Source organism: Microcaecilia unicolor, chromosome 3 (genome assembly GCF_901765095.1).
Source record: "Microcaecilia unicolor chromosome 3, aMicUni1.1, whole genome shotgun sequence".
Taxonomy (NCBI): Eukaryota; Metazoa; Chordata; class Amphibia; order Gymnophiona; family Siphonopidae; genus Microcaecilia; species Microcaecilia unicolor.
Genome location: NC_044033.1, coordinates 301749797 through 301767768, shown reverse-complemented (window position 1 = coordinate 301767768; position 17972 = coordinate 301749797). Strand labels below are relative to the sequence as shown.

At 48.6% G+C, this 17972-nt stretch overlaps 1 protein-coding gene across 2 annotated transcripts in view; it reads left to right on the top strand.

Annotated features, from left to right (window-relative positions):
* The window catches only part of LIMA1 (LIM domain and actin binding 1), a 356250-nt gene that overhangs the window by 227182 nt on the left and 111096 nt on the right, over positions 1-17972 (top strand). Inside the window, exon 8 of one of the 2 annotated variants that reach the window (XM_030198238.1) lies at positions 15033-15136. In XM_030198238.1, the coding sequence (XP_030054098.1) occupies positions 15033-15136 (104 nt within the window). Of the gene's footprint in view, positions 1-15029; positions 15137-17972 lie in introns of both variants that reach the window. The other variant, XM_030198236.1, reaches the window with a different exon arrangement.

The following is a 17972-nucleotide window of genomic DNA, read 5'->3' as shown; positions in this document are numbered from 1 at the left end:
GAATATTTATGAAGTATAATGTAGTTGTAGCTTTTCACTTTAATTATATTGGCAGATATAACTTCGGGTTCTATATTACTTTGTTATAGCAGGGGCACCTAACATCAGTGTTTCGGGCACCCAAAAGTGCTGGACGTGAGTTAATTGAGCCAGACTTAGACACCACAATTTGTGTGCCAATAGGCCTTAGTGCGCATTAATCAGGGACACCTAAGAGCAGTGTTTTGGGTGCCCTAAAGTGCAGCAGGTGAGTGAATTGAGTCAGGCTAATTTTTTTTAACTGATTAATGTGAAAAGTTACAATTAACTAGATTGTTTCATAAATATTCTTGGAGGTTATTGAACAGAGTGCATAACTTTTGGGCACCACTGTTTGGACACTGCAATTTGCTCTTCTCCATTTCGGCACCCAAATGGTGGTGTCTAAAAGTCTGGCTCAATTCATTCACGTCCTGCAGCACTGGAGGTGTTGGAACTGGTGACGTTAATCATATTGGTAGTACTTTTCTATGGCAGGGCACCAAAATTTGCAAGTTCCACCACTGCAGGAAGTGAATTGTCGGATTTTTAGACACCACCATTTGGGCGCCCATAACTATAATTGCCCAAATGGCAGCACCCAAAAGTCTTGCTCTCCAAGAAGCATACACCAGAGCTCATTTTGGAACCCTAGAATAATGGGGTATGAATTTGTCTTCTAGGTGTCACCTTTTATAACCATGACTTCAGCCCCCCACCCTCCCCCTGAGGCTAAGAGCGAGTACTGATTGCATCTTGCTTTCTATTTCTCAAATCAGCAGGGAATGCAGCAGAGCAGAAAAAATCAAAAACATTCCACATAGTAGTGCTTAGCACTTGCCATCAGTTCAGCTGCTGGAAGCCATAGAAAATCCATCCAGTTTTGATCATTTACCCAGTAGACCAGGGAATGCACTGACAAAATGCATCATTTCTAAGTGGGTAGAAGATTGCATTTCTGTTATGCCCAGGTGGGCCTGACCTTAGGTAGGCGATGTCAGTCACCCATCTAAGGTTCACTTCAATCAAGGATATATTATGGAGTTCAAGCCACATGTTAACAACCCAGTACTGTTTGGATATGGCCCCTCAGCAGGACAGTAGGTTTGTACTGATTCTCCAGTCTCTTTGAAGGGCAGAGACCAGCTCCTTTTATCCTAAAATCTACTTTATAATAGGTGGTCTTTGTGAAGAAAATGGAAATTAGGAAGAGTTGATGCCTAACGAATACTTTAACATATTTCTGGCATGTTGTGGGAGAGCAAGGAAAAGTGGTACCAGGATGATATAAAGCAAGGGTAAGGAAGGACTTCCGGTCATGCGGTGAGAGAGACGGCAGTAGCGGCTCGAGGCTCCGGGATCCCCCGCTCCAGAACGGCACAATAATTGCTTAAAAAGGCGAACGAGCCCCTCCAGACAGCCCCCTTGAGCTCCAGACCGCATGGAAAAATATTTAGGCAAATCACCTACCGAGATGGCGCAAAAATCCAGCGCGAAGACACGGGGCAAGGTAGCGTGTGGAGAAAATAAAATGGCGGACGGTGCGCCGCAACCGGCCTCAATATTTACAGACCAACAGCTGGAACAAATAACGGTGGCGGTGATCCGCGCCTTGAATCCCCATTGGGACGCTTTGTCGAAGAATTTGGAATCCATACAAGTCGGGCTGGACGGCTTAGAAAGGAGAACCAGCGATTTGGAAGTGAGAGTCTCCGCGCTGGAAGATGATTCCCGCGCACAGGGCCCGGATATTGCACAACTGCAAAAACAACTCGCAGAACAGGCCGAAAAGCTAGAAGACCTAGAAAACTGCTCCCGGCGCAATAACATCAGGATCGTAGGGATCCCAGAGCGAGTGCCGGAGCGGAACCTGACTGACTGGCTAGAGACGTGGCTATCGAAAGAGCTGGCGCTGACTGATTCCATGGGCACCATAACCATCGAACGGGCGCATAGAGTGGGAAGAAAAATGGAGAACTCACAGCGCCCGAGAACAGTTGTGGCAAAAATCTTAAACTTTCGACATAAAGTAGAGATTATCAGAGGGTTCCGCTTAAAGAGAGACAATTTGCGCTTTGAAGGTCACCAAATAATGATATTTCAAGATTACTCGCAGAGGGTTCAAGAGCAAAGGCGAGCATTCCATCCGGTTTGCTCTGATCTGGCCAAAAACAAGGTAAAATTTGCACTTATGTATCCGGCACACTTGAAGATAATGCACCAGGAAAAGTGGCATCACTTCCAATCAGTTGCGGAGTCTCGGGCTTTTGTGACAGAAAATAAACTAAGCAGCGGGACCTAGATGGACTGTCCGGAGGGCAAGAATACTTGGTGATGTATGTAATGTTATGCCTGTAAAGTACTAAGCTGGGATAACTTGGAGCGGGGGGCCCCTCGCCGATTAAGGGAGTCCTATTCCGTAGGTATGCTTACGGAGCAGAGGGAGCAAAGAGGGGAGAAGGTTAAGGGGAAGGGGAATGAGGGGGGAGGGTTAGAAGTTATAACGGGGAGGCAAGTTAGGGAAGATAAAGGGGATTTGGGGAGAAGATGGTACACAGTAAGAGGGAGTCAAATTAGGTGCGAAAGACAGGCTGAATAAAAATACACCAAGGCAATGCTTACACAAATCCACAGTACAAAAATTTGGTGGAGACAGGAGTAGATGGCCAAGACAGATAAATGGGACATGTTTGTTTGGAAACCATAAACAAACTACGTTATGCCTGCAAGGTTAATTACATGGAACGTGGGAGGCATAAGCTCCCCCATAAAGAGGGCAAAAATATTGACAGCCTTAAAGAGGCATAAAGCTGACATAGCATGCCTGCAGGAAACAAGGCTTACAGATCTAGAACATGCCAAATTGCAAAGGCTTTGGGTGGGAGAGTGCTATGCGGCTTCCCCACAGGGACGGAGAGGGGGCGTGGCAGTCCTCTTTCGTAAAGGCTTACAATACAGGGCTAAGTTGTTGGCCAAAGGGGAACAAGGGAACTACATTGTAATACAGATATGGTTACAGGGCATTGAATTTATCCTGGTGGGAATTTATGGACCCAACCTCTGTGACCCAAAATTCTATAATACAATAATAGGTCAATGTCTTAAATACCAACCTAAGCAGATCTTGGTGATGGGGGACCTAAACATGGTCGCAGACCCAGAACAAGATAGCACTAATCCCACATCCTTTCATTATACAGGTCAGCGAATGCAGGAATTTGATAAGCTCTCCCAAACCCTGGGGCTAATCGATGCCTGGAGAACACTACATCCAGGGGAACGAGATTATACCCATAGGTCCAGGGCACATGGAACCTTATCTCGGCTAGATTATATTTTACTAGACCGAAAAATGTTCCACCTGGTAAAAGCTGCAATAATAGGTCCAGAGGAGATATCGGATCACGCATTGGTCTGGGTAGACTTGGTCATGCCAGTAGATGACACGGGGGGCCGGGGTTGGAGGTTCCCAACATATTTATACACGGACCCCAACTTCAAAGCACACATAAATGCCAAATGGGAAGATTACGCTCTTAATAATGATATACATGCGCACGCACAACCAACGCTATTTTGGTCCGCCTCAAAAGCAGTGCTACGGGGGGAGGTAATTGCATACACTAGCTTGAAAAGGAAGAAAAGGGCACAAGGTATCTTACTGCTCGAAGAGAAGATGAAGAAGGCCAAACGCGCATACATACAACGCCCCACTCAAGACACTCTAGACACACTGAAGGCTGCCCAGATAGCGCTTAATACGCTTTTGCATGACCAAGAAAACAAATCTTCACTTTATTATAAATATAAACTGCAAAGATTTGGTAACAGCCCAGGGCATTTACTAACGCGGGTTATAAAAAACTGGGGTGGTCCTAGAACGGTAGCAGCTCTAAAGGATAGTAATGGCAACATAACAACAGGCAGGAAAGAGATAGGGAAGCTATTCACCGATTATTTCTCAAGTCTTTACTCTGTTGAACATGGGCCGCTGGGCAATCAACTTTCAGAATACCTAGCCAAGTCGGGGTTGACTGAAATCCCCCCCGGCAGGCTTAGAATCATTGAACAGCCCTCTCACTTTGATAGAGATTCAGACAGTAGTGAAATCCCTAAAACAACACTCTGCCCCAGGGCCAGATGGTTTTATGGGGGAATATTATAAAATGCTGCCCCCGGGCGCGTTGATATCCTTGTTGGAGTTCTATGAAGAAGTGATACAGGAGGGAACCTTCCCCAAATTTACGAATACTGCACATATTACTTTAGTACCAAAGCCGGGAAAGCACCTGAGGAGGTGAGCTCGTATAGGCCCATATCCCTGCTCAATTTAGATGTGAAAATACTCGCGAAAGTGCTGGCAGAACGACTGGCCCGGTGGCTTCCCGTCCTTATAGGTCCCGAGCAAGTAGGGTTCGTCAGACGCAGACAAGCAACCCACAATGTAAGGAAACTATTAGTGGCAATGGCGTCGTGTCTGGAGACTAGAGACTCGGCCATGGTGATCAGCTTGGAAGCCGAAAAAGCTTTTGACCAGGTGCGCTGGGATTGGTTATTCCAAACACTAGGTCATATGGGAATACAGGGATGGTTCATAAAAGCAGTGGAAACCCTGTATTGTAATCCAGAGGCAAGGGTGATAGTGAATGGGATAAGTGAGGCAGCATTTGCCATTGGGAAAGGTACGAGACAGGGTTGTCCCTTATCCTCCCTTTTATTTGTAATTGCACTGGAGCCACTGCTCAGGACACTAAAACATTCTAAAGAAATAGAGGGAGTTTAAATAGCAGGTCAGGAAGTAAAAGTCTTGGCGTATGCCGATGACTTAATGTTAACATTGACTAACCCAGATCACTCCTTGGATAAATTATTAGACAACATAGTCCAATATGGTCGGCTATCAGGTTTTAAACTAAATATAGGCAAATCACATGTCCTCGCCTTAGGACCTAAAACTCGAACACTCACGGAATACAGACTGGCAATTGGCAAAAAGAGAGCTCAAATACTTAGGGGTGTATATTCCCTCTGATCTCACGAATCTGTATGAGTATAATGCAGGGGCGTATCTGCTATGGGGCCACAGGGGCCTGGCCCCCGCAGATTTGCCCCTGGACCCCCTTACCAATGACGCTCTCAACCCCCTTCCTCCTGCCGTCACTCCGCTGTTGCACCTCACCTCCCTTTGCTGGCGGGGGACCCCAACCCCCGCCAGCCGAAGTCTCCGTCCTTCCTTCCTTCCTTTGTTTGAGATTGGTGGTTTCTGACGTCCTGCACGCACGCACGCACAACGTGCAGCGTGCAGGACGTCAGAAACCACCAAACCCAAACGAAGGAAGGAAGGAAGGACGGAGACTTCGGCTGGCGGGGGTTGGGGTCCCCCGCCAGCAAAGGGAAGTGAGGCATGACGGCAGAGTGACGGAAGGAAGGACGGAGACTTCGGCTGGCGGGCCAGCCCCCGCCAGCAAAGGGAGGTGAGGCGCGACGGCGGGAGGAGGGGGGGTTTAAAGTAGTCGGGCGGGGGGGGGGAGTGGTGGCGTCGTCGTCTTTGTCTTCAGCGGGGGGGGGGGGGGGGCTAAAATGTGCCCCCTCTCCTCGGCTCTGGCCCCCCCTACCGTTGAAGTTCAGATACGCCCCTAGTATAATGTTCGTCGGCTACTCAAAGGAACGGAGGGGAGACTGCGGGCATGGGCCCCCTTACCTCTCTCTTTGGGGGGAAGAATTGCATTGTATAATATGATGGTAGTACCCCAATGGTTATATGTACTTCAAACTTTACCATTGTATTTGAAAAAGACAGATGAAAGGCAATTAAATGCCATGCTTCAATATTTTCTGTGGAGGGGGAAGAGAGCACGTCTCCCCGTAGAAACACTACAGATCCCAGTAGAATATGGGGGGCTGGGGCTCCTTAGCCTTAGGTTCCTAAATGTGGCCTGTGGCATGAGACATGTTAACGATTGGTTTAGACAAACACAGGAATACTCTAATACCGAGCTAGAGAAGAGATTGACATTAGGGGTACACTTCAGTAACTACTTGCATGTCACAGGGGCAAGAATACCCAAGTTATTAAAACCAACTCAGATAATACATGTAACCAGGGCAGCGTGGAGGTGGATATGCAGAATGCACAAATTCTCCACAAAAACCACCCCATACTTACCGATCTGTGGTAATGTAGCATTCCCTCCAGGGCAAATGTACTCAGTCTTTCGCAGATGGGATAAGAAAGGAATAAAATATTTATTACAGGTAGTTACAGAGGAGGGCCGAATGAAACCATTTTCAGAATTACAGGCAGAATTTGCCCTGCCGGACAGGGATGCATTTTATTATGGACAACTACACCACTATGTATCATCCTTGCCGTTGGAAGACCTGGCAGAAGACGTTCAGGAGGAACTGTCAACAGCCTTTTCGTTGGAGGCCCAGAACAAAGTGCCTCTTTCCTTTCATCATAGACACATAAGGGACACAATGCCGGAACTAGATTATGGTAAACTAGTAAACTCCTGGCAACAAGACTTAACTTTCACCATATCATTGGAAACCATCAAATCATACATTCTGTCTATTAGAAGTAGATCGGCCTGGCCAGCACATTGGGAGCAGCAATATAAATTTGTGCTTCGACTCTATATTCCACCAAGACGGGCCTTTCATATGGGACTCTCCCCCTGGGGAGCATGTTTGAAATGTGGATTTGGTGGGGCAACACTAGGCCACATGTTTTGGTCGTGTGAAGGCATACACAAGTTTTGGAAAACCTTGGTGCAATACATTTCCAATTTATGGAAGAACAGATGGAAATGCGAACCATCACTACTCTTTGGACAACCAAAGTTGGGACATCCGATCCCAAAAGGATATAAAATTTTTATCAACAAAGTAGTAGTTGTGGCGCGGCAAGTTATCTTGCAGGAATGGTTGACATATAAATACCCCACATTGTCACAGTGGCGGATACAAATGATGAGGTTGTTACGTCTGGAACGTATTGGAATAAAAGACATGGACACGAGCGCAGGAGAAGAATTGCAACTGGTGTGGTCACCTTTTTGGAACACCATGACCCCCGCAGCTAGAAGTCATTTATTGAACCTATAAAGTCACCCGAACTGATGGACTACAAGGACATTGAGGGAGGGGATTAAGGGAGAAGTGGGGGGGGGGGGGGGAAGGGGTAGAGGGAAGGGGGGAGGGTCGAGGGAGGGCAACGGGAAGGGAAAGGTGAACTGTTGATGGAACAATTAGCAGTTGACATATGTTAAGCTGTAGAATGTGTCTATTATTACTATTGAAGGTTGTAGATGTCTGCCTTACAGCAGTGCTCATTTAATAAATAATTTGAACCATAAGGAAAAGAGGGTGGGGGGAGGGGGGTATTATTCGGGAATAAAAGAGAAAAGAATTTAGACAATTTGATAAAGAATTGATAATAATCTGTTGTATTGGTTGAAGTACTATGAATGTACATTTTGCGTTAATAAAGAGATTTAAACATAAAGCAAGGGTAATTTATTCATCTTCCAATATGTACAAGCCCATATCTATAGTTGCCGTATAGTAAACACAGGATAATCTATATATACCTTTTATTTTTATTCTTAATCTTATGTTTTCGGGCAGTAGTTATCGGGTACACGAGAGCATGAAACCATTAGCATATGCAACGTGGAAAGCTGTATACATTACTTTTGATTAGATTCTCTTTATGCTGCTCCAATTGCATTTTATTATAAACAAGCATATTTTTGATATAGTTATGGCCCTAACACAAGTCTAGTTTATTTATTGGGATTTATTAACCACCTTTATTAAGAAATTCACCCAAGGTGGTGTACAGCTTTTATATTTATACTTTTTTATCTCTCGGTGAAATTTTAAGTATATTTAATTCCCTCATAACACCTTTTCCCATTGAGCAGCGTTCTCATGTTTTTCTTTTTATTTAGGTATACATGTTGTACATCAGATTATTTTTTTAATTTTTAATATAAATACATGTGTTGCTGTAGGTTCTATCTTGACATTTTACACATGGCATTTTTGTTACAGCAGACATTAGTACCACTTTCTTACCTGTGAAGAATTCATGTCTATAAGAAGTTTCAGCAGGTGCCTTTAATATAATGGTAAAACTGTGGTGTTATAAAACATATTATGTAAAGTAGTATACCTTTCATTCTCCGAGGACAAGCAGGCTGCTTGTTCTCACTGATGGGGTGACGTCCACGGCAGCCCCTCCAATCGGAATCTTCACTAGCAAAGTCCTTTGCTAGTCCTCGCGCGCCCACGCACACCGCGCATGCGCGGCCGTCTTCCCGCCCGAAACCGGCTTGAGCCGGCCAGTCTTCTTTTGTCCGCACTCGGTACAGTCGTGTTTTCGCCGTGTCGAGCCCCGGAAAGTCGACCTCGCGCGTCCTTTTTTTCGTTGACGTGTGTTTTCTTCGGAAAATCTTTAGAAAATTGTTGGGAAGTGCTCCGGAAGCCCCCCGGGCTTCGTTTGTCCCTTCCCGTATTTTTCAGTCTTTGCCCCAGTAAGTTTTCTTTCGTCGTCGGGGTAGGCCTCTTTTCGGCCTCGGTCGAGATTTTCTCCCTAAAACTTTTTGGTGCTCAAATTCGCCATTTCGGATTTTAATTTCGCCGGCGTGATTTTTCCGCCCATGACATCGAAGCCTTCCAGCGGCTTCAAGAAGTGCACCCAGTGCGCCCGGGTAATCTCGCTCACTGATAGGCACTCGTCGTGTCTTCAGTGTCTGGGGGCCGAGCACCGTCCTCAGAACTGTAGTCTGTGTTCCCTGTTACAAAGGCGGACTCAGGTAGCGAGATTGGCCCAGTGGAACGTTTTGTTCTCGGGCTCTTCGTCGGCATCGACACCAAGGTCATCGAGTGCATCGACGTCGTCAGCGTCCAGACCTTCATCCTCGGCCGCCAGTGCATCGAGTGCATCGAGGCATCGGCCCTCTGCATCGGCGCCGAGACATCGGATAGCTGCATCGACGTCGGTGGTACCGGGACCTCGTCTGCTGATGTCGTCGGACGGTGGTGCATCGTCAGGAGTGCAGGTGAGGGCTGTCCATTCCCCTGCTGGTGGCGGTGAGCCTTCGGGTGGGTCTCCCCCTACCCTGAGGGCTCCTGCGGTACAGCCCCCCCGAGATTCACCTCCTTCGACCTCGGCCCCGAGGAAGCGACGGCTGGATTCTACGTCCTCCTCATCGGTGCCGGGGAGCTCCGGTGACATGCTTCGGAAGAAGTCGAAGAAGCATCGACACCGGTCTCCTCCCCACGTCGGCACCGAGAGCTCTGGGTCGCCAAGGGAGTCGGCACCCAGCAGGCATCGGCACCGAGAGGACCGCTCACCCTCTGTTCAGGAGGTGTCAATGCGCTCCACTCTGGACAGCCCGGAACAGCCTCCATGCCCGGAACAGGTTCTGACGTCGACGCCTGCATCGACCTCCATGCCTTTCTCTGCAGCCGCTCTGAACGAGAGCCTCCGGGCCGTTCTCCCAGAGATTCTGGGAGAGCTGTTGCGCCCTACCCCTCCGGTACCGGCGGTGCTTGCGCCTCCGGTACCGTCGAGCGTGGCGCCGGCTGGCCCATCGCCCGGGGTGAGGTCCCCGACGTCGGTACCGCGTGCGGTGCCGACTGCGGCCACCTCCCAGGAGGGCTCCCCGACTACGTCGGCGGAGGGAGCTTCGCCGATGCGGGCGAGGGAGTCTACCTCGCGACGCCCCCATCGTGGACGTGGCTCCACTGAGTCGAGCCGGGCGAGGTTGCAGACACAGGTTCGTGATCTTGTGTCTGACACCGAAGGTGAGGCCTCGTGGGAAGAAGAGGAAGACCCCAGATATTTCTCTGACGAGGAGCCTGAGGGTCTTCCTTCTGATCCCACTCCCTCCCCTGAAAGACAGCTTTCTCCTCCTGAGAGTCTGTCTTTCGCTTCCTTTGTCCGGGAGATGTCTACGGCCATCCCCTTCCCGGTGGTTGTGGAGGACGAGCCCAGGGCTGAAATGTTTGAGCTCCTGGACTATCCTTCTCCACCTAAGGAAGCGTCCACTGTTCCCTTGCACCATGTCCTGAAAAAGACATTGCTTGCGAACTGGACCAAGCCATTAAGTAATCCCCACATTCCCAAGAAGATCGAGTCCCAGTACCGGATCCATGGGGACCCAGAACTGATGCGCACCCAGTTGCCTCACGACTCTGGAGTTGTGGATCTGGCCCTAAAGAAGGCTAAGAGTTCTAGGGAGCATGCTTCGGCGCCCCCGGGCAAAGACTCTAGAACCTTAGACTCCTTTGGGAGGAAGGCCTACCATTCCTCTATGCTCGTGGCCAAAATCCAGTCTTACCAGCTCTACACGAGCATACACATGCGGAACAATGTGCGGCAGTTGGCGGGCTTGGTTGATGCACTCCCCCCTGAGCAAGCCAAGCCTTTTCAGGAGGTGGTCAGGCAGCTGAAGGCGTGCAGAAAATTCCTGGCCAGAGGGGTGTATGACACCTTTGATGTTGCGTCCAGGGCCGCTGCTCAAGGTGTGGTGATGCGCAGGCTCTCATGGCTGCGTGCCTCCGACCTGGAGAATAGACTCCAGCAGCGGATTGCGGACTCGCCTTGCCGTGCGGACAATATTTTGGAGAGAAGGTCGAGCAGGTGGTAGAGCATCTCCACCAGCGGGACACCGCATTCGACAAGTTCTCCCGCCGGCAGCCTTCAGCCTCTACCTCTACAGGTAGAAGATTTTTTGGGGGAAGGAGGACTGTTCACTACTCTTCTGGCAAGCGTAGGTACAATCCCCCTTCTCGACAGCCTGTGGCCCAGGCTAAGCCCCAGCGCGCTCGCTCTCGTCAGCAGCGTGCGCCTCAGCAAGGCCCCGCGGCTCCCCAGCAAAAGCAAGGGGCGAGCTTTTGACTGGCTCCAGCAGAGCATAGCCGACATCCAAGTGTCCGTGCCGGGCGACCTGCCGGTCGGGGGGAGGTTGAAAGCTTTTCACCAAAGGTGGCCTCTCATAACCTCCGTGGGTTCTGCAAATAGTCCGGCAAGGATACACCCTCAATTTGGCCTCCAAACCTCCAAATTGTCCACCGGGAGCTCAGTCTTACAGCTTCCAGCACAAGCAGGTACTTGCAGAGGAACTCTCCGCCCTTCTCAGCGCCAATGCGGTCGAGCCCGTGCCATCCGGGCAAGAAGGGCTGGGATTCTATTCCAGGTACTTCCTTGTAGAAAAGAAAACAGGGGGGATGCGTCCCATCCTAGACCTAAGGGCCCTGAACAAATATCTCGTAAAAGAAAAGTTCAGGATGCTTTCCCTGGGCACCCTACTTCCCATGATTCAGGAAAACGATTGGCTATGCTCTCTGGACTTGAAGGATGCCTACACACACATCCCGATACTGCCAGCTCACAGACAGTATCTGCGATTTCAGCTGGGCACACGTCACTTCCAGTACTGTGTGCTACCCTTTGGGCTCGCCTCTGCGCCCAGGGTGTTCACAAAGTGCTTGGCTGTAGTAGCAGCAGCACTTCGCAGGCTGGGGGTGCACGTGTTCCCATATCTCGACGATTGGCTGGTGAAGAACACGTCCGAGGCAGGAGCCCTGCAGTCCATGCAGATGACTATTCGCCTCCTGGAGCTACTGGGGTTTGTGATAAATTACCCAAAGTCCCATCTTCTCCCGGCGCAGAGACTCGAATTCATAGGAGCTCTGCTGGATTCTCGGACGGCTCGCGCCTATCTCCCAGAGGCGAGGGCCAACAACTTGTTGTCCCTCGTCTCGCGGGTGCGAGCCTCCCAGCAGATCACAGCTCGGCAGATGTTGAGATTGCTGGGCCACATGGCCTCCACAGTTCATGTGACTCCCATGGCCCGCCTTCACATGAGATCTGCTCAATGGACCCTAGCTTCTCAGTGGTTTCAGGCTGCTGGGGATCTAGAAGACGTGATCCACCTGTCCACGAGTTTTCTCGAATCCCTGTATTGGTGGACGATTTGGTCCAATTTGACTCTGGGACGTCCTTTCCAAATTCCTCAGCCACAAAAAGTGCTGACCACGGATGCGTCTCTCCTGGGATGGGGAGCTCATGTCGATGGGCTTCACACCCAAGGAAGCTGGTCCCTTCAGGAACGCGGTCTACAGATCAATCTCCTGGAGTTGCGAGCGATCTGCAACGCTCTGAAGGCTTTCAGAGATCGGCTGTCCCACCAAATTATCCAAATTCAGACAGACAACCAGGTTGCCATGTACTATGTCAACAAGCAGGGGGGCACCGGATCTCGCCCCCTGTGTCAGGAAGCCGTCAGCATGTGGCTCTGGGCTCGCCGTCACGGCATGGTGCTCCAAGCCACATATCTGGCAGGCGTAAACAACAGTCTGGCCGACAGATTGAGCAGGATTTTGCAACCTCACGAGTGGTCGCTCAACTCCCGAGTGGTGCGCCAGATCTTCCAAGCGTGGGGCACCCCCTTGGTGGATCTCTTCGCATCTCGAGCGAACCACAAAGTCCCTCAGTTCTGTTCCAGGCTTCAGGCCCCCGGCAGACTGGCATCGGATGCCTTCCTCCTGGACTGGGGGGAGGGTCTGCTGTATGCTTATCCTCCCATACCTCTGGTGGGGAAGACTTTGTTGAAACTCAAGCAAGACCGAGGCACCATGATTCTGATTGCTCCTTTTTGGCCGCGTCAGATCTGGTTCCCTCTTCTTCTGGAGTTATCCTCCGAAGAACCGTGGAGATTGGAGTGTTTTCCGACCCTCATCACGCAGGATGAAGGGGCTCTTCTGCATCCCAGCCTCCGGTCCCTGGCTCTCACGGCCTGGATGTTGAGAGCGTAGACTTTGCCTCTTTGGGTCTGTCAGAGGGTGTCTCCCGCATCTTGCTTGCTTCCAGGAAAGATTCCACCAAGAGGAGTTACTTCTTTCTGTGGAGGAGGTTTGCCGTCTGGTGTGACAGCAAGGCCCTAGATCCTCGCTCTTGTCCTACACAGACCCTGCTTGAATACCTTCTGCACCTGTCTGAGTCTGGTCTCAAGACCAACTCTGTAAGGGTTCACCTTAGTGCAATCAGTGCATACCATTACCGTGTGGAAGGTAAGCCGATCTCAGGACAGCCTTTAGTTGTTCGCTTCATGAGAGGTTTGCTGTTGTCAAAGCCCCCTGTCAAGCCTCCTACAGTGTCATGGGATCTCAATGTCGTTCTCACCCAGCTGATGAAACCTCCTTTTGAGCCACTGAATTCCTGCCATCTGAAGTACTTGACCTGGAAGGTCATTTTCTTGGTGGCAGTTACTTCAGCTCGTAGAGTCAGTGAGCTTCAGGCCCTGGTAGCCCAGGCCCCTTACACCAAATTTCATCATAACAGAGTAGTCCTCCGCACTTACCCTAAGTTCTTGCCAAAGGTCGTGTCGGAGTTCCATCTGAACCAGTCAATTGTCTTGCCAACATTCTTTCCCCGTCCTCATTCCTGCCCTGCTGAACGTCAGCTGCACACATTGGACTGCAAGAGAGCATTGGCCTTCTATTTGGAGCGGACACAGCCCAACAGACAGTCCGCCCAATTGTTTGTTTCTTTTGATCCCAATAGGAGGGGAGTGGCTGTGGGGAAACGCACCATATCCAATTGGCTAGCAGATTGCATTTCCTTCACTTACGCCCAGGCGGGGCTGGCTCTTGAGGGTCATGTCACGGCTCATAATGTTAGAGCCATGGCTGCGTCGGTAGCCCACTTGAAGTCAGCCTCTATTGAAGAAATTTGCAAAGCTGCGACGTGGTCATCTGTCCACACATTCACATCTCATTACTGCCTGCAGCAGGATACCCGACGCGACAGTCGGTTCGGGCAGTCAGTTCTTCAGAACCTGTTTGGGCTTTAGGATCCAACTCCACCCCCCGAGGGCCCTGTTTGTTCTGTTCCAGGCTGCACTCTCAGTTAGTTGGTAAATTTTTTAGGTCAATCTCAGTTATGTCCTCGCCGTTGCGAGGCCCAATTGACCATGGTTGTTGTTTTGAGTGAGCCTGGGGGCTAGGGATACCCCATCAGTGAGAACAAGCAGCCTGCTTGTCCTCGGAGAAAGCGAATGCTACATACCTGTAGAAGGTATTCTCCGAGGACAGCAGGCTGATTGTTCTCACAAACCCGCCCGCCTCCCCTTTGGAGTTGTGTCTTCCCTTGTATTGTCTTGCTACATATTGGACTGGCCGGCTCGAGCCGGTTTCGGGCGGGAAGACGGCCGCGCATGCGCGGTGCGCGCGGGCGCGCGAGGACTAGCAAAGGACTTTGCTAGTGAAGATTCCGATTGGAGGGGCTGCCGTGGACGTCACCCCATCAGTGAGAACAATCAGCCTGCTGTCCTCGGAGAATACCTTCTACAGGTATGTAGCATTCGCTTTACTCACAGTGTCTCTTCTCCCTTATCATAAGTACAGTCAGTTTATTCTTGTTATACCATTACTCTTGTATGTTACATTATTTTTTTATAGCCTTTAAATAACAGTGTTTTTGTATGTGGTTTCATTTAAGTGTTCTCCTGATGAAGGCTGTCATGCTGAAACACGGCCTGTGTTGAGGACACCTAGCTGGGACTTTTTGGAAGCCAAATTACCCTTGATTTATATAATCCTGGTACCTAGTGTTCTTCCACTTTTTTGTGTTTTCTGTGTTGGACCTATTAGTGGAAGCCTTTGTTTTCTTGTATTTTGGAACATGTTGGAGAGCCCATAGCTAGGGAGTCCTAATTGTGTAACTATGGTGAACCACTTGTCTTAAGAGAAAACAAGTTTACATGCCTTCTATTTTTCCCATTTCAAGGTAGATAAAACTGTGGCAGTTGCAGGCCATGCCTACATGTGAGTTGCTGTTCACAGACTCCCCACCCCAAACATCTCTGAAGATTGTGTATGGTTAGAATTAAGTGCAGTTATGTGAATCACACTTGTGACTGGTGAACTGTTTTTTGAATCTGTGTTAAGGTTAAAAACATTTTTTTTTCTCTCTGGTCACCAACCTTATGCAGCAGAAGCACAGCATGAAAATGAACTCCAAAAATCTGCTGGGGTATGCGCATCCAGCTCTGCCAAAGTGGATGGACAAGCAGAGACCTCTCCTCCTAAAACGGCAAAGGTATGACAACTGTACTTTCCAGGTATTAGCCACAGCTAATCTTGTTAATTGATCTGTATGTACCCTCCCCAGCTATATTTCTTATTTTTATTCATCCTGATTTTTTTTTATATTTTTATTGAAAGAAAAAGTTTAACATGAAGGATAACATTTTTTTCAATTCTTTTTTTCTCCCATATCCCACATTGCACATTCCACAACCCAACCACTTCCCTTCCCCCATGACAAATGAACTGAACTTCCAGGGTAAATGTAATGGTTTAAGGGCTCCTTTTACCAAGCGGCAGTAAAAGGGGCCCTGCGGTGGTGTCGGCGTACCAGAAAGTTTATATCTCTGAACAGTGCTAAAACGTGGCTCAGAGTAGCCGGAGATGCTGCACATTTGGTGCAGTTGTTTGACGGGTACAAAGCCTCTCTGTACACTCAAGAGGGCACTATGTATAGGCAAAGCATATACTTATATTGGAACTCCCATATAAACACGCTCTGCATCCAGCGTTGAATGCCCAGAACTGCATCCGGGAGCTGTGATGCTGTGATAACCACCACCAGTTCTTGGGACCATTGCCCAGCAAAGCGCCCGTAGTCCAGATCTTCTGTTGTATCTTTCAGGTATCAATGATGATAGGCTAGTGGAACGGGGTTCTGTGAGCCCGTCATTTAATATGTCTTGATCATCTTCACTGAGATTTCCCAGCCTAGGCCCACAATTTAATGTTGTAGCTTGATAAATGCAAAATGGTCCGTGGGTGGGAACAAATAGGTCACCTGAAGATCTTGGAATGATTGCAAGTTACCATCGTCAATCAGAAGATGATACAGATAATTAATTCCCTTGGCGCACCAATGAGAAAACACTGATGAATTTGTACCAGCAGGAAAATCTGAGTTGATGTATTGCTATGGTACAGCATTCTGCTGCAGAAAAGTGATGTCTTTTGCATATCCATCTCCACTTCGCTCGTTCTGATTGAAGGAATGGATTTCCATGGAAGGCCACAGGTGAGCGACCAGGCAGTGTGTGCAACGGTCAGCTGAAATGAACTGAACCAAGAAACTCCAGTTCCAAGTGGGTGGCAGAAAAGGAATTAGTTCCAGTCATAAGTACATAAGTATTGCCATACTGGGAAAGACCAAAGGTCCATCAAGCCCAGCATCCTGTTTCCAACATTGGCCAATCCAGGTCACAATATACCTGGCAAGATCCCAAAAAAGTACAAAACATTTTATGCTGCTTATCCCAGAAATAGTGGATTTTCCCCAAGTCCATTTAATAATGGTCTATGGACTTTTCCTTTAGGAAGCCGTCCAAACCTTTTTTAAACTCCGCTAAGCTGACCGCCTGAGTTTGAAGGATATACGGAGGAACAAATTCGAAGACTTATGCAGCGCCCGGTGCTGATGGAGGAAATGAAGGTTTCGGACCCCTCTGGGTCATGGGCAGAGCTGGAAACACTGCACAAGAGACTTACAAGGGCTAGCTACACATAGTTTCTCAAAATGATGAAAAAACATGTCTGCAATTTCTTATGCTTTATTCGTGAGGCACTGAGGTTTTTTTCGAATTTGATGAATAGTACATATAAGTACATAAGCATCGCCATGCAGGGACAGACCAAGGGTCCATTGAGCCCAGCACCCTGTCACCGACAGCGGCCAAAAGAACAAGCAATTTGTCCCGCCCATTCTAGAAATACTGTATTATTCCCTCGTCCATTCAATAACATTCTATGGCTTTTTCCTCCAGGAAGCCTTCCAACCCTTTTTTTGAAGTCCGCTAAGTTAACCGCCTTAACCACCTTTTCCGGCAGCGAATTCCATAGTTTAACTACGCGTTGAGTGAAGAAACATTTCCTCCGATTCGTTTTAAATTGACCACATTGCAGCTTCATCGCATGCCCCCTTGTCCTAGTATTTTTGGAAAGTGTAAACAGACGCTCCACATCGAGCCGTTCCATTCCACTCATTATCTTATAGGCCTGTATCATATCTCCCCCTCAGCTGCCTTTTCTCCAAGCTGAAGAGCCCCAGCCTCTTCAGCCTATCCTGATAGGGGAAGTTATCCCATCCCCTGTATCATCTTTGTTGCCCTTCTCTGCACCTTTTTCAATTCCACTATGTCTCTTTTGAGGTGCGGCGACCAGAATTGAACACAGTACTCGAGTTGCGGGCCGCACCATGGAGCGATATAATGGCAGAATAATATACTTACTTTTGTTTTCAATCCCTTTCCTAATGATACCCAACATTCTCTTTGCTTTCCTAGCCGCAGCAGCACATTGAGCAGAAGTTAGTCAATGTATATCATCAACGATGACACCTAGATCCATTTCTCGGTCCGTGACTCTCAACGCTGAACCTTGTATGATGTAGTTATAGTTTGGGTTCCTCTTTCCCACATGCATCACTTTGTACTTGTTCACATTAAACGTCATCTGCCATTTAGACGCCCAGTCTCCCAGTCTCGTAAGGTCCTCTTGTAGTTTTTCACAATCTTCCCGTGATTTGACTACTTTGAATAACTTTGTGTCATCAGCAAATTTGATTATCTCACTAGTTACCCTCATCTCAAGGTCATTTGTAAATATGTTAAAAAGCAGAGGTCCGAGCACCGATCCCTGAGGGACCCCGCTAACTACCCTTCTCCATTGCGAATATTGACCTTTTAATCCTACTCTCTGTTTCCTATCTTTTAACCAGTTTTTAATTCACAGTAAGAAACTACCTCCGATCCCATATCCCTCTAATTTCCTCTAGTCTTTCATGAGGGACCTTATCAAACGCCTTCTGAAAATCTAAATACACAATATCAACTGGCTCACCTTTGTCCATATGT